Source organism: Delphinus delphis, chromosome 18, assembly GCF_949987515.2.
Source record: "Delphinus delphis chromosome 18, mDelDel1.2, whole genome shotgun sequence".
NCBI lineage: Eukaryota > Metazoa > Chordata > Mammalia > Artiodactyla > Delphinidae > Delphinus > Delphinus delphis.
Genome location: NC_082700.1, coordinates 7,603,834 through 7,628,963, shown reverse-complemented (window position 1 = coordinate 7,628,963; position 25,130 = coordinate 7,603,834). Strand labels below are relative to the sequence as shown.

General features: G+C 46.5%; 1 protein-coding gene across 1 annotated transcript; it reads right to left on the bottom strand.

Annotated features, from left to right (window-relative positions):
* Positions 1-315: 315 nt before the first annotated feature.
* Positions 316-23,334, bottom strand: MEDAG (mesenteric estrogen dependent adipogenesis). Its single transcript, XM_059995976.1, has 5 exons — positions 22,799-23,334; positions 13,004-13,113; positions 10,150-10,262; positions 3,579-3,864; positions 316-1,741 (listed from the first exon to the last, which is right to left on the bottom strand). The coding sequence occupies exons 1-5, from the start codon at positions 23,074-23,076 to the stop codon at positions 1,617-1,619; spliced, it is 912 nt and encodes a 303-aa protein (XP_059851959.1). The 5' UTR covers positions 23,077-23,334; the 3' UTR covers positions 316-1,616.
* Positions 23,335-25,130: the final 1,796 nt, after the last annotated feature.

Sequence of the window (25,130 nt, the reverse complement as noted above, 5' to 3'; positions counted from 1 at the left end):
TGATATTCACCTAAGGTTTGTTTGTTCTGGTGTATAACTTATTTTTTTGTTAATACTCTTCATTTTGCACCGAGTGAATAACAAATGTTTATCATCTTCTGTTATTAAGGAACATTCCCCTTTTCTGAAACATCAGTATCAATTTTTTTTTCTCCAAATACTTCACAGACCTATTCTTCAAAGAAGGCTCTTGATAAAGTAGCTGTAAAACCACAATTCTCACTGTAATAAGTTACAAGGCCAACATACCACCTGCAGGGTGTGACGGAAAGATCACACATACTTGGTCACAAATTTACTCAATTCGATGCTGAATGTTAAGGAAAAATTTAATTGCACAAATATAGTACATACCATTTCAAATATAAATGAAAGGACAATCAGTAGTGCTATCATAATGTATAATACAGGAATATTTTTTAAAAGGACAGAAAAATTATACTCGGACCCAGAAATCTTTCTCATTATAAGCCTGTGTAGCAACTCATTCATGCAGGTTTTTAGGATGTAAATCGGATGATGTTTTGTGTCTTTTGGAAGAACTCCACTGTAGCTATGAGATGAAAAATGTATTGCTGTAACAATGTATTATGGTAATGGTATAGCTATCTTCTATTCTGCTTTTAGTGTTAGGATTGCTAAAAGCTTATGAAATACCCAACTGACATAATGTGCTTTTAACAGAGAGGACAATGCCGCATACATTATCCTTCTCCTGTCATGTTTGGTATCACATCACCTGGCCTCTTTCTACACGGGCCACTTTGTTAAGAGGGAGGTCAAGGGAGTTCAAATTTCAGGCAGCGGGTGGCAGGGTTACCGCCTTATCAACCTGGCCAATCCTCCCGCGAGCCTCACCGTGAATGTTTCTCCTAAGGTTTCATCCTATGGGCAGGATGAAAAACATACTTGCCTTCTGATGAAGGATGTCCTGGGCTTTTTGCTCAGCAAGGTTTGCAAGAGAATGGCACTGCTAACCCCGTGCTTGCTGGGTTTGGGTTCAGACAAGCACAGGGCTAAACCCAGATTTATGAAGCGTCACAGGGCAAAACCCAGGTCAGGTGGCTCCCACAAAGGCTGCCCAGGGAGCTCCCAGGACGCCAGGGCATAAGCGAAATATTCAGAGTGGCAGGACTCTGCCACTCCCTCTGCCTCTTCGGAGAAGTGTTAAAAGGAGAGGAACCGCCCAGGCCATGGGGCCAAAGCCCTCCCATCCTGAAGACAGCTGCATCAGCCCTGCCAAAGCATCGCCCACAAAAATGGAAAGGAGAGCGGCTTCCCTGGTGGCGCAGTGGTTGAGAGTCCGCCTGCCGATGCAGGGGACGCGGGTTCGTGCCCCGGTCCGGGAAGATCCCACATGCCGCAGAGCGGCTGGGCCTGTGAGCCATGGCCGCTGAGCCTGCACGTCTGGAGCCTGTGCTCCGCAACGGGAGAGGCCACAGCAGTGAGAGGCCCACGTACAGCAAAAAAAAAAAGAAAAAAAAAAAATGGAAAGGAGGGGTCTCTGTAGGAGCAGAGGGCAGAGGTACCCGCCTCCCATCTCTCTTGGATCCCCTCAGCCTTGGGTTCTGGCACAGGCCTGGGGTGTAGGAGGAGCTGCAGAATGTCCAATCCAATCAGATAAATGGGTTGGGTGTCTCCTCAGATTCCAGAACACACGGAAATGGCAATTCTGCCAAAAGAGGCTCCATCAGAGATGATCTGGGTGACAGACTGCAGTTAAAAACTTCATCTAGTGAACCTGAGAAAAGTAAACAGGGCTTGCATTATTACCATCTCTGGAAAACTACAACCCAAATCCAACAGTACCTAAGGCCCATGCAGCATCCAACGGAACCATTTCAATAACGAATAGGGAATCCTGGCTTCCTCAGAAAAACTCAAAACGCTGACAGAAACGTGTTGCTTTCTGTTCACCAGGAGGATGTGGACTGTCACCTGCTTCTCCATGGGCTGGAGTTACAGGTGCCCTTTCTCACTTGATGACAAAAGGCCCACAGGTGGGGGAAAAGATGCCTAGGACAAAGGTCTGTTCTCGAGAAGGAGATGAAGCCAGGCTAAGTGATCACCAGGGCTGAGCCAGCGGAGCTGCCTGCCGAGTGGCTGATGCATGGTGGCTGGGTCACCTGCAGTGCATAATGACGACTCAGGTGGGCCTTGAAGAATCCTTCCCCACTGCTCTGAAGTAGAAGTGGCCCCAGGGCCGGCTCGGAGTAAACTTGCAAGGAAGCACTGCCCAACTTCACATGCCCCTCAGTCTCCCCAGGATGCCAGTGAACACCCGGGCAGCATAAAGGACAGTGGGTGAGCGATGGAGAAACAGAAAAACCCTGCTCAGGCTGCTGTGGCCAGTGGGTGGGCTGGGGGGTGTCCCAGGAAGGACCTGGCATCTGGGATGGCCACAACCAGGCAAGGTAATCTTCCCCCAAAAGGATGCGCACATAACTTCCCCTCCCCGCCCCCATGGCAGCAATGGGGCAGAGAACAAAGGCATCTTTGTGAGAAGCACCCAGACAGAGAAAGCAAAGCAACAAAGAGGGAGAGAGAAGGAGGAGGGGGAAAGGCAGGAGGGAGGGAGGGAAGCAGGCAGAGACAGAGACAGACAGAGACAGAGGGAAGCTGCTTTCCAGGATAAGAAATAGCTAGGAGTAAGCATTTTCGCTAGAAACATTGGAAGAAAGCAACTGTCATTAAACGCAACTAATGAAGCCTCTGTTTTTTTTTTTTTTTAACTTTTTGAAAACGACAAGTTCGTAGAGACTGGTGTTTTGTTGTTGTCTTTTGCTTGTTTTTCTTTGTTTATTTGTTTGCAATGAGCAGCAAAGTCCTGGTTCAGGGAAGTTGCCGTCCAGCACAGACTAGCCTGGGACAGACAGCAGGCTCAGCAGAAGACCGATCCAGGTGACTTGACCGATATCACTGCCTTAGCCACATCGGACTGAAAAGTCTCCCCAAGTCCTGGGAAGGAGGCCCTGGATGTAACATCTAGAACGCACCAGATGTGACCTGTGGTCTGTTAAGTGAAGCAGTCTCAAGAGATATTCTTTTGTGGTCTTAGAAACTCTGGAGGATCCTTCCAAATATTTATAAAGATGGATATCTCGACCATGTGTCTTCCCCCCTCAGCCAACACTTTTCCTTAACATTCTGTTGCCCTGAATATGCACATGAGGAAAGCATCATTCTTCTATAGTTAAATTATTGTTAATAATATTTCAATGAGTATTAACATGTATTTACATTAATAATATATTTTAAAATTATTTTCTGGGTATGCTGCACTGTAAAACTGCTATGTCAGAAAACTTAAAGGAGCCTAAAAGGAAAAGTCACTATATTTCTTTTCTTTTTTTTAATTTTTATTGACGTGTAATTGGTTTACAATGTTGTGTTAGTTTACTATATTTCTTTTTGGTAGTAAATGTTTCTCACTTCCTAGTTTCTGAAATATGTGATATTATACTTCCCCTTTACCAAGAAGCCTTACCTTTTCCATTAATTGATTCTCCTCCCCCATGATATTATGCTACCCTTTAATTTAACTACGTTCCTCGGGTAGTTGAGAATTTTTAACATACCTCTGGAAGTTACACTGAATTTTCGGTCAGAGAAACTGCTCCTTCGGATTAAAGGTTCACTCATCTTTTCCAGAAATAATTTAATGGTCTCCTTCTTTTCTGGACTTGTACTTGACAAATTCAGAACTTTTCCATTCACTTTTACAGTGGAATTGCTGAGCCCAAACCAATAGAAGAAATCAAATAACGCGTCAGCTTTGAATTCATACGCAAAGCTCAAATTTTCTCCATTAACCACCTTGTTTCCTGGAGGGAGAAAATTCTTTACTGCCTCTTGAAAATCAAACTGAAAGAGAGAAGCATTTAATTAATTTCAGTGATATAATGATAATGTTGTATTACAGACTTATATCATAGAATTATATTATAGAATTAACAACTGTCCAAATGTCCAAAATATCACACCTCTTATTTCTCTTCCTTTCTGACATACTTTTTTTCCAAACAAGAAGGTATAGATTTTTTTTAATTGGGGTATAGTTGCTTTACAATGTTGTGTTAGTTTCTGCTGCACAACGAACTGAGTCAGCTATATGTACACATTTTCTGACATATTTTTAAACAGTTGCCTTTATCTTTTATTGATTTATTTGACATCTTTATTGGAGTATAATTGCTTTACAATGGTGTGTTAGTTTCTGCTTTATAACAAAGTGAATCAGCTATACATATACATACATCCCTGTATCTCCTCCGTCTTGCGTCTCCCTCCCTCCCTCCCTATCCCACCCCTCTAGGTGGTCACAAAACACCGAGCTGATCTCCCTGTGCTATGCGGCTGCTTCCCACTAGCTATCTATTTTACGTTTGGTAGTGTTTATATAAGTCCATGCCACTCTCTCACTTCATCCCAGCTTACCCTTCCCCCTCCCCGTGTCCTCAAGTCCGTTCTCTACGTCTGCATCTTTATTCCTATCCTGTCCCTAGATTCTGCAGAACCTTTTTTTTTTTTTAGATTCCATATATATGTGTTAGCATACTGTATTTGTTTTTCTCTTTCTGACTTACTTCACTCTGTATGACAGACTCTAGGTCCATCCACCTCACTACAAATAACTCAATTTCGTTTCTTTCTATGGCTGAGTAATATTCCATTGCATATATGTGCCACATCTTCTTTATCCATTCATCTGTCGATGGACACTTACGTTGCTTCCATGTCCTGGCTATTGTAAATAGAGCTGCAATGAACATTTTGGTACATGACTCTTTTTGAATTATGGTTTTCTCAGGGTATATGCCCAGTAGTGGGATTGCTGGGTCATATGGTAGTTCTATTTTTAGTTTTTTAAGGAAACTCCATACTGTTCTCCATAGTGACTGTATCAATTTACATTCTCACCAACAGTGCAGGAGGGTTCCCTTTTCTCCACACCCTCTCCAGCATTTATTGTTTGTAGATTTTTTGATGATGGCCATTCTGACCAGTGTGAGGTGATACCTCATTGCAGCTTTGATTTGCATTCCTCTAATGATTAGTGATGTTGAGCATCCTTTCATGTGTTTATTGGCAATCTGTATATCTTCTTTGAAGAAATGTCTATTTAGGTCTTCTGCCCATGTTTGGATTGGGTTGTTTTTTTGATACTGAGCTGCATGAGCTGCTTGTAAATTTTGGGGATTAATCCTTTGTCAGTTGCTTCATTTGCAAATATTTTCTCCCATTCTGAGGGTTGTATTTTCGTCTTGTTTATGGTTTCCTTTGCTGTGCAAAAGCTTTTAAGTTTCATTAGGTCCCATTTGTTTATTTTTGTTTTTATTTCCATTTCTCAAGGAGCTGGGTCAAAAAGGATCTTGCTGTGATTTATGTCATAGAGTGTTCTGCTTATGTTTTCCCCTTAGAGTTTTATAGTGTCTGGCCTTACATTTAGGCCTTTAATCCATTTGGAGTTTATTTATGTGTATGGTGTTAGGGAGTGTTCTAATTTCATTCTTTTACATGTATCTGTCCAGTTTTCTCAGCACCACTTTTTGAAGAGGCTGTCTTTTCTCCATTGTATATTCTTGCCTCCTTTATCAAAAATAAGGTGACCAGGGGGCTTCCCTGGTGGCGCAGTGGTTGAGAGTCCACCTGCCGATGCAGCGGACACGGGTTTGTGCCCCGGTCCAGGAAGATCCCACATGCCGCAGAGCGGCTGGGCCCGTGAGCCATGGCCACTGAGCCTGTGCGTCCGGAGCCTGTGCTCCACAGCGGGAGAGGCCACAACGGAGAGAGGCCCGCGTACCGCAAAAAAAAAAAAAGTCCAGTCAATGAAGTTGCTTTCGCATGTGCAAGCAACAGGGCTATAAAAAATAAATAAGGTGACCATATGTGCATGGGTTTATCTCTGGGCTTTCTATCCTGTTCCATTGATCTATATTTCTGTTTTTGTGCCAGTACTATACTGTCTTGATTACTGTAGCTTTGTAGTATAGTCTGAAGTCAGGGAGCCTGATTCCTTCAGCTCCGTTTTTCTTTCTCAAGATTGCTCTGGCTATTCGTGGTCTTTTTTTTGGGGTGGGGTCTTATATGTTTCCGTACACATTGTGAAATTTTTTGTTGTAGTTCTGTGAAAACTGCCATTGGTAGTTTGATACAGATTGCATTGAATCTGTAGATTGCTTTGGGTAGTATAGTCATTTTCACAGTGTTGATTCTTCCAATCCAAGAACATGGTAGTGGTGCAGTGGTTGAGAGTCCACCCGCCAATGCAGGGGACACGGGTTCGTGCCCCGGTCCGGGAAGATCCCACATGCCGCGGAGCGGCTGGGCCCGTGAGCCATGGCCGCTGAGCCTGCACGTCCGGAGCCTGTGCTCCGCAACGGGAGAGGCCACAACAGTGAGAGGCCCGTGTACCGAAAAAAAAAAAAAAAAAAAGAACATGGTATTTCTCTCCATCTGTTTATATCACCTTTAATTTCTTTCATCAGTGTCTTATAGTTTTCTGCATACAGGTCTTTTGTCTCCTTAGGTAGGCTTATTCCTAAGTATTTTATTCTTTTTGTTGCAATGGTAAATGGGACTGTTTCCTTAATTTCTCTTTCAGAGTTTTCATCATTAGTGTTTAGGAATGCAAGAGATTTCTGTGCATTAATTCTGTATACTGCTACTTTACCAAATTCATTGATTAGCTGTAGTAGTTTTCTGGTAGCTTCTTTAGGATTCTCTATGTATAGTATCATGTCATCTGCCAACAGTAACAGCTTTACTTCTTCTTTTCCAATTTGTGTTCCTTTTATTTCTTTTTCTTCTCTCATTGCTCTGGCTCAAACTTTCAAAACTATGTTGAATAATAGTGGTGAGAGTGGGCAACCTTGTCTTATTCCTGATCTTAGAGAAAATGGGTTCAGTTTTTCACCACTGCAAATGATGTTGGCTGTGGGTTTGTCATACATGGCCTTTATTATGTTGAGGTAGCTTCCCTCTGTGATTACTTTCTGGAGGGTTTTTATCATAAACAGGTGTTGAATTTTGTTGAAAGCTTTTTCTGCATCTATTGAGATGATCATATTGTTTTTTCCTTCAATTTGTTAATATGGTTTATCACATTGATTGATTTGCGTATGTTGAAGAATCCTTGCATTTCTGGGATAAACCCCACTTGATCATGGTGTATTATCCTTTTAATGTGCTGTTGGATTCTGTTTGCTCATATTTTGTTGAGGATTTTTGCATCTATGTTCCTCAGGGATATTGGTCTGTAGTTTTCTTTCTTTGTGACATCTTTGTCTGGTTTTGGTATCAGGGTGATGGTGGCCTCCTAGAATGAGTTTAGGAGTGTTCCTCCCTCTGCTATATTTTGGAAGAGTTTGAGAAGGATAGGTGTTAGCTCTTCTCTAAATGTTTGACAGAATTCACCTGGGAAGCCATCTGGTCCTGGGCTTTTGTTTGTTGGAAGATTTTTCATCACAGTCTCAATTTCAGTGCTTGTGGTTGGTCTGTTTATTTTTTCGATTTCTTCCTGGTTCAGTCTCAGAAGGTTATACCTTTCTAAGAATTTGTCCATTTCTTCCAGGTTGTCCATTTTATTGGCCTATACTTGCTTGTAGTAATCTCTCATGATTCTTTGTATTTCTGCAGTGTCAGTTGTTACTTCTCCTTTTTCATTTCTAATTCTATTGATTTGAGTCTTCTCCCTTTTTTTCTTTATGAGTCTGGCTAATGGTTTATCAATTTTGTTTATCTTCTCAAAGAACCAGCTTTTAGTTTTATTGATCTTTGCTACTGTTTCCGTCATTTCTTTTTCATTTATTTCTGATCTGATTTTTCAGATTTCTTTCCTTCTGCTAACTCTGGGTTTTATTTGTTCTTCTTTCTCTAATTGCTTTAGGTGTAAGGTTAGGTTGTTTATTTGAGATGTTTCTTGTTCCTTGAGGTAGGATTCTATTGCTATAAACTTCCCTCTTAGAACTGCTTTTGCTGCATCCCATAGGTTTGGGGTCATCGTGTTTTCATTGTCATTTGTCTCTAGGTATTTTTTGATTTCCTCTTTGATTTCTTCAGTGATCTCTTGGTTATTTAGTAGTGTATTGTTTCCCTCCATGTGTTTGCATTTTTTACAGATTGTTTTCCTGTAATTGATGCCTAGTCTCATAGTGTTGTGGTCAGAAAAGATACTTGATATGATTTCAATTTTCTTAAATTTACCAAGGCTTGATTTGTGACCCAAGACATGATCTATCCTGGAGAATGTTCCTTGAGCACTTGAGAAGACAGTGTATTCTGTTGTTTTTGGATGGAATGTCCCATAAATATCAATTAAGTCCATCTTGTATAATGTAGCATTTAAAGCTTGTGTTTCCTTATTTATTTTCATCTTGGATGATCTGTCCATTGGTGAAAGTGGAGTGTTAAAGTCCCCTACTAGGATTGTGTTACTGTCAATTTTACGGCTGTTAGCATTTGCCTTGTGTATTGAGGTGTTCCTATGTTGGGTGCATAAATATTTAGAATTGTTATATCATCTTCTTGGATTGATCCCTTGTTCATTATGTAGTGTCCTTCTTTGTCTCTTGTAATAGTCTTTATTTTAAAGTCTATTTTGTCTGATATGAGAATTGCTACTCCAGCTTTCTTTTGATTTCCATTTGCATGGAATATCTTTTTCCATCCCCTCACTTTCAGTCTGTATGTGTCCCTAGGTCTGAAGTGGGTCTCTTGTAGACAGCGTATATACGGGTCTTGTTTTTGTATCCATTCAGCCAGTCTATGTCTTTTGGTTGGAGCATTTAATGCATTTACATTTAAGGTAGTAATCAATACGTATGTTCCTATTACCATTTTCTTAATTGTTTTGGGTTTGTTATTGTAGGTCTTTTCCTTCTCTTGTGTTTCCTGCCTAGAGAAGTTCCTGTAGCATTTGTTGTAAAGCTGGTTTGGTGTTGCTGAATTCTAGTAGTTTTTGCTTGTCTGTAAAGGTTTTAATTTCTCCGTCAAATCTGAATGAGATACTTGCTGGGTAGAGGAATCTTGGTTTTACGTTTTTCCCTTTCATCATTTTAAATATCTCCTGCCAGTCCCTTCTGACTTGCAGAGTTTCTGCTGAAAGATCAACTATTAACCTTATGGGGATTCCCTTGTAAGTTATTTGTTGTTTTTCCCTTGCTGCTTTTAATATGTTTTCTTTGTATTTAATTTTTGATAGTTTGATTAATATGTGTCTCGGAGTGTTTCTCCTTGGATTTATCCTGTATGGGACTCTCTGCACTTCCTGGACTTGACTATTTCCTTTCCCATATTAGGGAAGTTTTCAACTATAATCTCTTCAAATATTTTCTCAGTCCCTTTCTTTTTCTCTTCTTCTTCTGGGACCCCTATAATCCGAATGTTAGTGCATTTAATGTTGTCCCAGAGGTCTCTGAGACTGTCCTCAATTCTTTTCATTCTTTTTTCTTTATTCTGCTCTGCAGTAGTTATTTCCACTATTTATCTTCCTGGTCACTTATCCGTTCTTCTGCCTCAGTTATTCTGCTATTGATCCCTTCTAGAGAATTTTTAATTTCATTTATTGTGTTGTTCATCATTGTTTGCTCTTTAGTTCTTCTAGGTCCTTGTTAAACGTTTCTTGTATTTTCTCCATTCTATTTCCAAGATTTTGGATCATCTTTACTATCATTACTCTGAATTCTTTTTCAGGTAGACTGCCTATTTCCTCTTCATTTGTTTGGTCTGGTGTGTTGCTCCTTCCTTGCTGCTTCATCTGCTGTGTGTTTCTCTGTCTTCTCATTTTGCTTAACTTACTGTGTTTGGGGTCTCCTTTTCGCGGGCTGCAGGTTCATAGTTCCTATTGGTTTTGGTGTCTGCCCTCAGTCAGTTGCCTTTATTTTTTTAAAACAAGTCTTTGCATTTGCATCAAAATCCATGTAAAGACCTTGAACTGCTTGGTCAAGTTTATATTTATTCTTACCCTATTTCTAAGAAGCTGCTAGAAACTAAGTTCATTTTATTGGTAGTGATAATGAAGCCATCGAAAAGGTCTGTGTCTGGATTCATTTAAGTTAGAGTTAAGCTCTAGGGACTCAGTCCTGGCCTGAAATGCCCAGACCCTCTTCTGTGTGTTGGCAGCCCTGGATTCACACAAGCCAACCTCACCTGAAGCCAGTAGCTTTCTCCAATCACCGAGGAAATGACCATGTCCATCCCCTGCTCTATCTGTCTTCTTATCTTGGGGTGCCTGGTGTTCACAAGAAACGCATATGTTCTTTCTAGAAATTAGGAAGTAGAAGTCAAAAAACAAGGGTGCATGTGTACTTCTTAGTATCTGACAAAGCAGTGATTCCCACCATATTTGGAGATTTTATTAATTTATAACCTCCCTCACTGCTCCCTCACTGCAAAGCCTAACCAGGTTTCTAGAAATGTTTCCAAGAAATTTGCAGGCGTGAGGAAGCTCCAGGATACTGTCAACGCAGGTTAGAAAATCAGCTCCCCCCAGGCTGCACTTTGTCACTCGTGCCTCAGAAATCGAAAGTTCCAGTCCATAATTATCACAGATAAGCACTGAGTCTCCTCTGTGTGCAGCCAGCATGGGAGCCAAAGTGAAAACTGGAGATGGCTGGTTTTCGTGTCACTGCCTTGCTGGATAAACAGCAACTTGGCTTTCACCCACATTTCCTCACTTACAAAGCAGAAAATCCATCCAGGGAAGGACGCTTCCCCCTCCCTCATTCCCTGTCCTCCCCCAGAGACCTGGCTTTCAGTCTGCAAAGGGCTAGTCTAGAGTCCTAAGGACCAAGGTAATCTGAGATTGGTTCTCCTCCACGTCCCAGCCCAGGACAAGCCCAGCAGAAATGTCCCTCCCATTGTTTAAATAATGCCACGTCTGTGTCCTGGCAGTTGTTTTTTGTTCTTTATTTGATCGGTTTGGTTTGGTTTAAATCCAATTCTGTCCAGTTCTATCTAATCTAAGCAAAGGGGTGTTGTTTACTCCCTAGGAAATTTTAAATACTGCGAACCAACAACCTCTTAACTTTTCCAGCCCCCGGAATCAAGCTCCATGTCCTTCATTACTCAAGCACTTTTTCTAGGAAGACCCATAACATAGAATGCCACCCTTTGTTTAAAGGCCATGCACCAGCCATCATGTGATTTGGGGAACTGAACATCCTACACGGATGAGCATCAAACCTGTGGTCCACCAATAGCAAGTGTTACGTCCTTGGGGAATACATTTTGAACTAACCTTTGCACTAACCTTATCCATCTTCTTTTTCCTTCCCCTGTTTTCCTTTCTCCCAAATTATTTTTTGGGGCACTTTAGATAGAAACTACCTTATTTCCTCTTTGAGAAAATATATAAATAAGCAAGTAAAGCAAGCCAGCTATTTGATACCTTGAATTAACTTTCACATAAACTAAACCAAGACCTTTGGGCTCATTAGATACTTAAGGCCGCCACCCTCCATCCATCGTTGTGCAGGTTGGGCAGGCTGTGCACTGCACAATTCTAGAGGATGCCAATCGCTTCCACATTGTCTACTTGTACATTTATTATGACAAACTTCTGGGAAGGATTAGTAAATTGTCTTGAGTTAATGGTGGCTTCTTCTAAATTTGCACAAAAGTACAAGTTTAGGATAGCAGCAGGGCTGGACGTGTTGCCCTAATCACAATTTTCATAATTTAAACTTGAGCATCTTAAGCTTTGTGTCACAGAATCTCCTCATTGCATGGCTTTCCTCACAGCCAAGGAGGACTGGGTTTCTCTACCTCCTTCCACAAGCATTATATATAACTGCGAATCTTTTCAAGGCCACCCACAAATATTTCCTTTTACCACTCCCTGTATGTTCATTACAATGTTAAAATGGAGAGGTCTCTTATTCTTTCTTAAGAACCCTCCTGAGAGATCGATGCGGGAGGTATACTGTATACATCTGTGCTTTACATTCTTAGAGAATTCTCAGCTTTCTGGTCACCAGCAAGCCAAATAGCATCAGGGGCTCAGATGCTCTACCGAGCATTGCTTGTTACAGTGTGATCTGTTCCCGGCCCCTCCTGCCAAGAAGGACATTGTGACTTTGAAGTATGAAGTGAGAAGGGAATCTGAATGACTCTGAATGAGACGAGCAGAGAATCAGGTCCAACGAATCTGAATGAGGAAGGGCATGTCTGAGGAAGTCTATTTGGAATTTGTAGATCAATTCTTAATCTCTTGGTCTCATTTGAAGAACGTTATTTAGAAGTAAGTGTAAGAAACGCTACTGCTATTACAGCACTTATGCCCATGACTTTCCCCATGTATCACTGAGCGGGAGGGAGAAGGGAAAACTGAGATATTTTCGTATTGGAATTTGAGTTAATATAGTTGTTATCAGTCTGATTTCTGAAGAAACAATAAAGAGAGATCTCTAAAATTGAAATTCGAAGGCCAGAGCGTGAAACATAAAAGCATCTACGTAAGCGTTTATTTTCTTTACCTTAGTTTTCTCATCTATAAAATGGGGATGGGATAAGTACCGCATAGGCAGGACGGCCAGGCATCCTGGTTACGTCTGAGTCAGTTCTAGTTTATACCTTTATCCCAGCATACTTATTACAGTTCCTGCTTTCATGCTCAAAAATGTTCTCCTTTGCATGATATGCCCTACTGGGCTGTTGACCAATTATTCACATTAGCACATGCCTCACAGAAGTGCTTGATACATGGTAGGCAATATTATATATCATCATCTTCATCACTCTGGTCATTTTTGCAACCCCTGCAGGCTCAGAGATCACTTCCTGCTTAGACAGGAAGTATGAAACAAGACTCAGAGACAGATGGCTTCTGCCGTAGGATCACTTAGAGGTCTGCTCTGCAGGCTTGTGCTGTGCTGATGGCCTCACACACCAGGCTTCCAGCCTTGCACAAGCTGCTTTCTCCACGCCCAACTTCTGCCTCATCGGCAGGCTACAGTCCACAGTCCAGCAAGGCAGAACCAAACCCAAACATTTACAAACCTACCTTTCGAGGAGTCCTTTTTGGTCTGTACATTAATAAAGAATAGCATTGGTTTGCTCAATATAGTTTCCCGGTAGTCTTTATAATCGCAGTAGTTGGTCAGTTCCACGTATCTATGAAAAAAGAAGAGATGATTACAAGTGCGATGTACCTTCCCATCGAGGTCAGGAAGGGGACGTACTGGACAGGTGCCTACTACATCCTCAGACCCTCTGAGGGAAGTCCCCTGAAATGTCCTTCGGGAGGCAACCATATCTTGTACCAAATAAATAAATCCCCTCCCCTGATCAGCATGCAAACTAAAGGTGGCCCTGGTCCTGGGGGTGCCTGGCACCAATACCTGGCTCTCAAGGGCAGCCTGGACCAGATGATGACTAGCACCGTCTATCTTTGGGCTGTAAGCGTTCATTTGAAGCTACCGGAGCCCTATGTCTCTCTGGGTTGAGAATGAATTATACTCAATAAGTGGAATTTTCTGGGTCTTCTCCAGTGTAGTCATCCTAACTGGTGGGTCTGAAATTTTCCTTTCCTTCTCTAATCCCAGGATAAACCCAGACGGCTCCATTGATTAGACAATCAACCAATATTCATATGAACCAATTCACATCTCCCTGATCGTGAGCTTGTGCAATTTAAAAAAACCAAAAAACAAAACTAATGTTGGATTTCTGCCCAGGGCCCTATTACATTTAGCCTCCTTGGTGTTAGTTCATTATTCCAGCCCAGGAAGATCTTTGTGCTTTTCGACTCTGTCCTCCAATATGTCAGCTTTGTCTCCCTACTCTGCACATTGTCCAAGCAGCCTTTCTGTGTCTCTACCTGCACTGTTGATTTTAAAAAAGACAGATGCAAGTGCAAATTGGCTTCCTTCAAAAAGAACGCTAATTTTCTAACCAAACCCAAGCTCAGAAGCGGCATGGACACGGGCAGGCTGAGTGGCATCCAGCATGCTGGGGGATGTGGATACCCCAGTCCCTCTTCAAGATACAGCGGCTTCCCCACTGACTGGCACTACTGCAAGGTCTGCATGGACTGAATGGGCTGCTTTTGCTAAAGGGCCGCATGTTGGCTTCTGACATCTAGTCCCCTGCAGAGACGGCTCCCCCGTTTCTTTCCAGCTTCTTGTCCTTCCAGAGCCTGACATGAAAATACCAGCCCTGGGGAGCACCCGCAGCAGAGAGCTCTGGCCGCAAAGTCCCCTCAGCCTCCTTCCCCATTGTCCTCTCCCCACAGCCCACTTAGAGGGGCCGGAGCACGAGACGGGGACCCAGGCCTGGGTCAAAAGCAGTGGGAGAATATCCACCCCCCGAGTCAGGAAAAAACAGCTTCCACTGTCTGCCTCCAGCTTGGTTTCTTAGAAATCTGTGTCATTATCCTTTTTTCTTGGATTGTCAGATCTGATTTTGAGGGCTTTTAAAACCTGACCCCCGATGGAGCATCTAAAATGCTTCCTGCCTTCTGTTTCACCAGGCTTTTAATGTAGCGTCCATCTCCCAACCCGGGGCACGTGGGTAGTTAGGGGGCTGGTCCTGCAGTGGGGAGGGGCACACAGGCTGGTGCACCCGGGGAAGGAGAGTGGGTGCAGGTGTCGCTGTTCAGGGGTGTGGGCGCGAGGGGAGAGGAGGGTGGGAATGGAGAAGGGGGTTAGCAGTGGCATGGACTGGGTATGATAATGCAGACACAGACCAGGGATTTCCTAGGGTTCTCCCTCCGTGCCTCCCCTACCCCCATCCTCCTCTGGGCAGAGCAGTGCACAGTGAGGATGGGGTAAAGGGGCACCTGGCGGGAGCGGCACTGTGTCCCACATCAGCAGAGGGAGAATTTTCCTGTTCTTTGTCCCAACTGACCAACTGCCAAAAGGTACTGGAGAAAGGAAGCGAAGGAGAAGGAAGGAGAAAGGGAACCACGATTTGCTGGGTTCACTCACTCTCATTCAGCAGCATTCACTAAGCACCGGATGGTGTGCTGACACGTGCCTTGCACATCTGAGGCGCTCAGGGTCCAGGAAGTGGGGATGGGGTAGCAGGGCGGCAGTACAGGGGCCCCTTGTGCGCCCCACCCTTCCACCATCCATCTATTCAGCTCCCAAGGACCTGGCCCAGGTGGGCAGAGAGACCTGGGCAGCGGTAGAGGAGAGGCCGGCCCGTGAGGCCTGTGGTTGCAGGGGGGTGTGGGGAGGGGCAGGGGGAGAAAGCAGGAAGAAGAGCCTTTAGCAAAAGAAGGGCAAGGCTGATTGGACTAAACATCAAAGAGACAGATGCACGATGCTGGCTGGAAGTCGGGTACCACCTGTGAGCCATCCAGAGCAATTTTCACATTCTCCCACCTTGTGTATCATGGAGTTCATTTATAGTCATTTAAGCACTTAATATTTCCCTCAAAGTGATTGCTCTGCTCTCTCAATATCCACGGTCTGACTGTCACTCTCTAGGGCATGGACATGGTGCGTGTGTGTGTATAGGACACCCAGAAAATCTGCAGGTTTGAATACTATTCTGATGACCCAAATGGCAGTGCAGTACTTGCCTCTGCCTACAAAGTCGACTGACATCTCATTGGAGGCATCATTGGCAGGAAGAAGATAAAAATCTCAACTTGGAAATGATCCCTGGTTGGAAAAATCATCGGTTTTCCACCAAATTCTCTGGAAGACTTTTTTGACTGCTGTAGGGCCCAGAGAGCTGTTATTCGGCCTGATCAAAGAAGGGAGACTGGGTGGGGGAGGGGAAAGGGGGCATCTTCTGGAGTTACATATTGAGTTTAATGCATAACCTATCCATGAGTCACCTCTTTTGGAGTCTGAATTTAATAAGATATCCTGAATCATAAGACTATGCTCAACATAACTTAATCTTCCTTTGATGATTCAGAGGCACTTTTCGGATCTTAACAGGGCTGTAAACATCATCACAGAGCATCGCCAGTTATCACTGTACCACAGATGTGGGAAAAGGCTGCTCACTCGAGAGCTCTGATAACACAATGTACAGACAAGAGATTGTGGCAAGATCCCTACTTAACTCTCTGTTTAAACCAGGTCACAAATAAGAACCACTTCCTTAATTCATCCATCCCCAGCCTCCCAGTGACTGTCCAATTGTTAAACACCTCAAAATTGCAGTGGAATAAATACATGTGAGCATCCCTTTGGAATTCACTGGTATGAAATTTGGATATGTAAGTCACTAAAATACAAAGATTGAGGACCTAGTTGCTAAATCTCACAGGTCTTCAAGTACCTGACATTCAACCACCAGTTTTGTTTCAAGATGAGCCTGACTAGACGACCTTAGGGACCAGTTATCTCATCTTCAATCATGCATATTTATGAATTACTCATGCAAATATTGCTTCTGTGTCCTAGATATTTATTCTATTCGCTGACGTTTTCATTAGGGATGAGAAGCAAACAGTTTAAGATAGTTCCTTTAAATGCTCATTTCTTCATTGCTTTTATCCTGGCCCCAAAATGCTGCTAGGCTGGAACTTTCTACACCTGGCTTTAATCCAAAGATTGAAAGGCAGAACAATGTGATAGAAAGCATAGTGTTCGAAATAAGAAGATTTAATTCACGTTCTAATTGACTGGCTGTGTGAACTCAGTCCCAGAGCCACAACTCATTATGACCTTCAGGGAGTTACTTAACCCACTGAACCCATCCCCTCATCTGTAAAAGGGATATAACGGTATTGCCTTCCATTTGATGATGTAATGCAGTGCCAGTAACACAGACATATGTACTTGGGCCCATAGTAGATGCTCAACAAACATTATTAGTATCTTTAATTCTGGCCAACTCCGCTGGCCTTAGCGTGAAGTTCTGTAAGCTTCTGACACACAACCAGGGCTGTGTTCATGTGAGTGACCAGGAAAGGAGGACTATATGAATATCTAAAAAATAAGGAAGGGTTTCTCTTTCCTTGCTCCAATTTCTTTCCTCGTCTTTTCAGTTTGGAAGGCTAGAGGGAGCAGTTTAACGAAGGCAACACCTGAAAGATGGGACCAAGACAGAACATTGAATTTTTGCTTCTAGCAAATCAGGAGTAGCTGAAAGATCACCTACCCTCTAAGATGCCAACCCTTCTCCAGAGTTTTCTTCAAATTTTACATCATCTTTAGCATGACTTGAAAAGCTGCTCCAAATTTCCCTGGCCCCTGATGATTGAATGCTCAGAGACAAACAGGAATTCAAACACACGGCTCCCATCTCGTGTGTGTGTGTGTGTGTGTGTGTGTGTGTGTGTGTGTGTGTGCGCGCGTTCATTTTTTAAAGTATGGAGGAAGGAGCAGATAAAAAGAGAAATATATTGGAATAGTCCTTGTGTAAAAGGGCCAGAAATTGCTAACAGCTTCCACAGTCCTTTGCTGTGACTAAGCAAAAGCTTACAGGGACATTCTTTCCAGTGTTAACTTGTTAGTTTTATGCAAAGCCTTCCCTACACACTTAAACAATTCCTTCTGTTCACTCCCTCACCTCCTTCTTCTGCCCCAACTCTAGTTAAATAAGCAAAAATTTCAGATTTATCACTCTAACATCTGTAACTCTAATCAACGATACACGTGTTCATTCATTCATTCATTCGTGCAAGAAACATTTACTGAGCACCTACTATGTGCTGGGCACCGGGGACACAAAACGAAGAAGGAAACAGTCCCACTTTCCAGAAGCATATAGTCTATTGGGGAGACAGCTAAGAAAATGTATCATCTCAATATGAAATGATACACATCTAAGGCCTTGTTGCTTGAAGTCTGATCATTGGACCAACAGTACTGGCATCACGGGGGAGCTTGCAAACCTGCAGAATCCTGGGTCCCTCTCCAAATGTATTTGCTCGAAAATCTGTATTTTCACAAGAGCCTAAGGAGACCTGCAAAAACTTATTTAAAGTTTAAGAAGCACTGGTCTAAGCCACGGTCCCTGTTTTTCAGAGGCTTACAAACGAGTTAATCATTCAAACACACACATGCCAGAAGAACGCACAGTTCTCTGCACTCAGGCATCCACAGGGCCATGTCCTAGTAACGTAACTAAGAAGGAGCAAAGCCAAGGGGCTTGGAGCTAGAGCCACTTGCTGAGCTGGGACAGGAACAGAGGAGGGATTGTTCCGTCGGGCCGAACAGACTGCCAATGGGAGGGCAGAAGCAGGAGGGAGACGGGGACCCCGCGGGGAGTCTTGGTTTAGCTGAGCCTTGTGGACTGCACGTGGAGGCATCCAGGCCCACAGACAGGCATGTGCAAGGACCGGAGTGTAGCTGAAAGGGCAAAGCAAGTCTCCGGAGGAAGAAGGTTGCAAAGGCTAGTGCCCTTTGTTTTGAATCACCGATTTGGGTTTGATTCCTGTCTCTGTGAGTTCAGCAAGTTTCTTAACCTTGTTGAGATGCATTTCCTCACCTGTAAAATCTGGCTGATAAGAGGTACCCCATGAGGTGGCTGAAAGACGAAATAGTGTGTGTGAAGCACTTGGCCTTGGGGTTGCTTGGTAGGTACATAAGCTGACGTTTGTCCCATGATGAACAGGTACCAATGACTGTTTTGAGAACTTTATACATTTTAATTGTGAACAACAACCCTATAAGGTTGTTGGCAATATTATTCCCATTTTACAGCTGAGAAGACTGAGTCACAGAGATTAAGTAACTTTCCCAAGTCACTCAGCTAGTAAGCAGCAGAACTAGGACTCAAACCAAGGCAGCCTGGTCCTGGCGTTCATGCCTGTCCACACTTACTCCGAAGTGAAACCCGTAAAAATCATAGCTCAACACGTGAGAGATTATAATTCATCAATATCACTATGAGTCCTGTTTAGGGGCTGCTGTCCTGGGCAGGTCATCAAATCCAAGACTCAGACATGCGGACCAAAGCAGAGGACAGGTCGGGGGCTTGCTGAGGGCAACAGCAAGGGTGGCCGGGCTCCATACAGGGATGTTTCTGAGAGGTGGCCTGGGCCACAGACAGAGCCCAAGCACCTCCCCCCAGTGAAAATCTAAGTATGATCCAACCCTGACTCTCCTCCCCTGTGTCCCCTGCCCCAGGCAGCTGATCTCGAGGTAGGTGTGACTGTCACCCAGCTAACAGCTGGTCAGATCTGGGCAGAAGCAGGTCACAGCACTGCTTTTAGTGGCTTCCTTCAAACCACTGGACTTACTTTCTCTTTTAGGCTGATTATATAAGATGTGTACTGGCTGACGTCATTCCAGTTATTAATTTGAGGTTCCGGAAATCTATAAGAAAGCCGCTGTGGTCTACAGGAAGCCAGAATTATTCCAGGTTCGAGGCAGTTTGCTGACAGGGTGGGCTGCATGGTTAGCTAAATGCTGTGGAGAGGCCCCGGTCCCGCAGCTCACCAGCATCTCACCCAGGGAAATTATTTAATCTCTCTGAGTCCTAATTTTCTCATCTGTCAAAAAGGGAAACAGACAATGGTGCCGACTTTGTCAGCTTTTGTGAGATAGCTGTGGAACACTTTGCACCCCTTGCTGGTACTCAAGTAAGCACTAATGGCCACCACTATTATTGTTCTTATTTTTATTACCCAAGCAGCCTCTTTCATGCTAGAGGACCACTGAAAACAGGGAATTAGAGCTCCTCTTTGTCAAATGTTTGCCATTCCATCCCACTAAAAGGCTGCGTTATAGGAAAAAGAGGTAAGGGAGGGTGTGTGTGTGTGTGTGTGTGTGTGTGTGTGTGTGTGTGTGTGGTAGTTAATGGTAATTTGCACCTGGAACCCTAAGCAAGTTTCGTTTGTAACATGGGTGGGAATCCTGAGCTTGAAAGAAAAAAATAGCAATAAAGATCTTGCCATAAATCCCCGACAGGAGGACAAGGAAATTTCAAGCAGGCTCTCAGGACTGGGTGCCACCACTAGGCCTTCCCACCACCCTAGTTTTCCTGAGGCTTATTTAGCAGGTACATATTTAGGAAAATGTTCCAGTATTACGAAACAAACCAGAGTGCGTAGAACCACTGAAATCTCCTCTTACTCTCTGAGCACGTGAATCGTATGAATGTCAGCGTCAGGAGCTCTTAGCCTCTTGGGGTTCTCTGGGAAAGGACCTTGTGAAAGTCACAGCACACACTTCTGAGGCCACGAAAAGAAATCCTGCTTATGCTGTGGGCTTATCCCACACCAAAATATTTGTTGAATGATTCAAAGAAAACCAAAAGAACTAAATAAAGAGGAAGGATTCTTAACCTGGATCCAAGCATCTCCTAAACTACCTGCATGGTCAGCAACATTAGGTGTATCTCGACCTTTCTGGGAAGAAGGTCTACCTACGATTCTCAAAAGCTTGATGGTCCAAAACGATTAAGAATCATCACCCTGTGTTTCTTACTCTCCAGCCATCTCAGCAGCTGCTCTTGGTTGGGGACCATCCCACACCTAAGGCAGGAATATGGGCCACAAAGAAGACAAAAACGCCACTGGAGTCCATCAACTCTAGGCCCCAGGGTGTTATAAAAAGTGGAAAGTGCATGGTGGGGTGCAAGGTGACTCTGAAGATGATACACTAGGAAGGCAAAGCAAAACTGGCCATCCTCGCCAAGAACTGCCTGACCTCGAGGAAATATGCCACGTCGGCCAAAACTGGTGTCCAGGACCACAGGGGCAACGACACTGAACTGGGCAGAGCCTGAAAGAAATACTGCAGAGTATGCAAGGGGCTGTCCCTGAGCCGCGTGCTTCTGGGGTCTTTAGAAGTGCGCCAGAACTGACTGGTAAAAAGGAAACCGCGTAAAATTCTTCTTCAGCTAAACTGGCTAGAGCTTATTGAAGGAAGGAAGGGAGGGACAGAGAGAGAGAGGAAGGAAGGACGGAAGAGAGAAAGAAAGGGATGAGGTACTGCTTTTTGAGAGAGGAAGTTGTGTGCAGTCTCCAAACCAAAGACAACTGGGTAAATCTGTGTCCGTTTGAGGCGCGGCCACTGCAGACGTCTGTATTCGACTATGCACCCCACTCCTGATGCATGAGAGCAAAACCTCTCACTGCTGTCCACAGCCGTCTTCCCCCTCTTTCTAGAAGGCTCTCTCCATTCAGACCAGGTTCCCTCCCTATCGTCCTCCAGGACTGTACACCCAGGTATAAGGGGCTGCTGTGCTTGCATAGTGCGTTCCCTGAGAGGAAGACAGGTTGTTCCTTCCACCTCCCCAATTATTCTCAGGGGCGTCTTGGTACTCCCAGGGTACAAAAGCCTTCACACGATTGCTTAGACAACGAGAACCTTGTATTTGCTGATTCCTGTTTGCACCCTGGTCTGTGTCACCTGGTCATTGTTTATTCTGGACTCTGAACTGCCAGGGGAACACTGCTGTTCCTTCGGGGAGGAGGTGTTCAAAGCAAGAGTTGAACAACCAGACTTCAAAACCATTGTAAGCTTTGCAGCATTGTTTGCTGAGACTGGGAGAGCTGACTCTGTCAAAGCCTAACCTATAGCTTCAATTAATTCTGGACATTTAAATTTTTCATACTCTGTTAATACAACGGTTATCTTCTTTTAAAATCTTTGCAAATCTTATTTCTAACTCAGTTCCTCCCACCGCCCCCTGCTTATGGCTTGGAATTTTCAATTCACTAAGAAAGGGAGAAATTCTTGCTGGGGAATGGTTTTTCAGGCCCTCAAAGCCCTCAGTATCTTTGTGTGAAAAAGCAAGGTTTTCCCCAGCAGCTTTGAAGAAGGTATTTTAAACATCTCATTTTGTTTGCTTCCCCCCTCTTGGCTTGGTCCCACCCACAGGGTGACCCTGGCCCTTGTCTTTCCCCGGAGCTAAGGCTTTCTATCTTAATAGCTGGCCAGCTTCCCCACCTCTGAACCAACCTCGAGACTGCACTGCCCGCTTCCCAGCACTCAGCTCTGCAACACAAATATAAGCACCACCACCCGCCTGCCCCCCCCAGCCCCCGACCTCTGGAGGCACAGGGTGACCTCTGGTAGCAAGAGGCGCAGAATGCAGCGTGAAGCTCCCTCCTCCTTTACCCCGTCAAAGCCTGCCTCCGATAGACGTAGACGACATCCCTGCTGGCTTCGAGTCTGCTAGGAAGGGCTTCAGGCACTTTGGCCACCACAGTCAAGCATCCTGTGACCCTCCATCAAATTCGGTTTGGCCCAAGCTCTGTCCCTGGATCCTGGAAGCCACACTCATCCCTCTCATTTTCCCAGAACTGAACTGCCCACTCGACAGCCCACACGGCCCTGGGCTGGACTTCACGGGTCTCTGGTCCCTTCTCAGCCACCGTTAATTGATTTATTTTTTGAAAACTCACTGAGGCCAAAGATGGGAAACTTTAAACTTCTGCACGCTTCTCCCCGGGCCTCCTCACTGGATAAAGCTCCTAGGGCACAGAACAGAACATCCTCTCCCCTTCCCTTCCCCCAATTCTAAAGCCAGGGTGTGAGTCTCTGCTGAGCAACATCCCCAAAGGGTGTGCCCCCAATTTGAGCTCATTTGATCCAGTTAAGGGGCCAGAAGGAAGACTCATCCACCAGTTCACGCACTCCCCACCCTGCTCTCCCTCAGGCGCCTGCCCAGTGCCCTCCCGGGGCAGCTTGGACAGCTGCAGAACGTCAGTGCCAGGGGCAGAGAAAGCCAGGGCCGGGGGCGGGGCGGGGCGGGGGGGGGGGAGTGGGGGGAGTTTTGCACCTCCGAGTGACGTTAGCAATGAGAAAAATCTGAAAATGTGATGAAGGAGGAGATCCAGGCTGGATCTCAGGAAGTGAGGCCAGAGGACTGGGATGGGCAGCGGGGTGAAGGCCTCGGCAGGGACCAGGCGGCGGGGACCAGGCGCGGGCCCACCCACCTCCTGATGTAGCTGCTGAGGCGGTAGAGCTGTCCGTCGAGGCGCACGAGGCCGTCGCTGAAGACGTTAAAGCCCCCGCGCGTGGCCGCGGGCTCCGCGGGGCCCGGGACCACCAGCTGGTCGCCGCGCAGCTGGAAGGCGCCGGGCTGCAGGCGCAGCAGCTGGGCCAGGGGCAGCAGGGCCAGCTCGCAGTCGCACGTCCACAGGCTGCGCAGCTCCCCCGACGAGATGGAGGTCAGGCTCGGCCTGGCCGCCGGCGCGCTTTCCAGACCCGCCATGGCCCGGCCCGCGCTCCTGCCGTCGATGGACCCCGACAGGGGCCGGGCGCCCCGACTCGGTCGGCCCCTCGCCCGGGTCGCCGCTCAGGTGCTGCCGGGCCGCCTGCCCGCCGGCGAGGAGCGAAGCTCTGCAGGCACCGCGCGGAGAAAGCGGCCCCGGCGCCGCGCGGCCCTTTTATCCGCCCCGCGCCCCTCCCGGCCCTCGGGCACGACCCCAGACGCTCAGGGCGCGTTTCGGCATCTCAGGACTTGGCACGCTCCCGCCTGGCTGCGCCCGCTCGCAGCCAAGGGTTACTCATCCCCCTGGGGTGCGCTGCTCCACGCCTGGGGCTGGTCCCGCCCCTGCCTGGACACTGCCTGGGAGGGGACACGCTGCCGGTGGGGGACACTGCCGGGGGGGGCGGCGGGGGACACTGCCGTGGGAGGGGACACTGCCGGGGGGGGTGGGACGCTGCCGGGGGGGGGCACGCTGCCGGTGGGGACACTGCCAGAGTGGGGGGGACACTGCCGGGGGGGGGAACACTGCCGCGTGGGGACACTGCCGGGGGGTGGGACGCTGCCGGGGGGGGGCACGCTGCAGGTGGGGACACTGCCAGAGTGGGGGGGACACTGCCGGGCGGGGGGACACTGCCGGGGACGGACACTGCCGGAGGTGGGGGGACGCTGCCGGGAGGGGGAGTGGGGAGAGGCTGAGGGGGGTGCGGGAGACTCCACCGGGGGTGCCGGGTCTGGCCCGCGGTGGGAGGGAGGGCGTGCAGCTCCCACCCTCCCCCAAAGCACCACACTTCATCGCACTGGTCAGAGGGAGGCGCGCGTCCCTCTCCCCGCTCCCCACCAGGGCCCGGCTCGTCCGGGCAGTGCTGGACCTCTCACCTCGTCTCCCACGCCCCGCCCCCAAGTTGGAGTCAGTTGCCAACCACCGTCTCCTAATCTCAGTTTCTGCTTTTTCGCTTCCAGATCATTTCCTGCGTTTCCCCCCCTCTCAGCCTTTCCCGGCACCATTCCTTCCCCTGAATTTGCTGCCAAAATCTCAGCCTCTGCACACTGGTGCCCAGTGGCATCTCGGAGACAGAGCTTCGGGTGGAGTAGCACAGAATAGCTTTATTACTCCGCCAGGCAGAGGGGGCCACAGCAGGCTCGTGCCCTCCGTGTCCCGACCTGACGAGGGGTTTGATAACAATGGTTCAAGGGTGGGGCTGCTGAGAGGATTCGGGCGCGAGTAGGGCCTGCACTCCCTTGAACTCCTCTCAGGTGGCCGCCTCCTAATCTTGCTGAGCTCCTCTGGTCCCTTTAATCTCGCCTCAGGTGGTTTCTTGGCTGCCCCCCCCCCACCCCCGGATTAGCAACTGTTCCAATCAAAGATTTCAGTTTGAAACCTGACTCTGACACTGACTAGCCATGTCGTCTTCACCTCTCTGGTCCTTGACTTTCTCACCCCTAAAATCAGTGCGAGGCGGGGGGAGGCAGAACAGCAATGTGGCTCTGAGCTCAGCCTCCGGTGCCTCATCAGCCGGAACCCAGTTCCGTGTCTAGCTCTGCAATCGTGGGCAATCACCCCTGTGTGCTGCAGTTTCCTCAGGTGTAGAGGGTGAGGCTTGGTGGGAACTCGATGGTCCACCACAGGTTACTGTGAACAGCGCCTGGCATACGGTAAGTGCTCTTCAAGTGTCTGCTTTACGCCTACAAGAGCGCACTTCTGTAAGAGTCACATAAGACGCTGTCACCGCACCTCGCACGGTGCCTGGCTCAGGGCAGGCCCACATTTGGTCAGCGCCAGCTCCCTCTCACCTCCGGGTTTTCCTCCCACTTCTCAGGCCACTCCTTTTCCTGAGTCCCAGGGGGCTGTCCTTGGCCACCTTCTCTTTCTCTGGGTGACCTTGTTCGAATCCTTGGCTGCAAATCTTTGGCCCCAAGCTAGCTGATGGTTCCCACATCTCTAGCTCCAGGCCAGACCTGTTTCCAGCTTCTTAGACCAACATCCCAGCTCCCTGCTAAACTCTCCCTGTGGCTTTCTGCTGGCACTTTTCACTCACCATCTTCCTTCCACCTCCAGA

Coding starts and splice junctions, on each gene's coding strand:
- MEDAG (XM_059995976.1), bottom strand. CDS start 23,076: ATGGCGGGTCTGGAAAGCGCGCCGGCGGCCAGGCCGAGCCTGACCTCC. Junction 10,263..13,003: donor CAAAAAGGACTCCTCGAAAG/GTAGGTTTGTAA, acceptor CCTAATTTCTAG/AAAGAACATATGCGTTTCTT. Junction 3,865..10,149: donor GAGAAAGCTACTGGCTTCAG/GTGAGGTTGGCT, acceptor TCTCTCTTTCAG/TTTGATTTTCAAGAGGCAGT.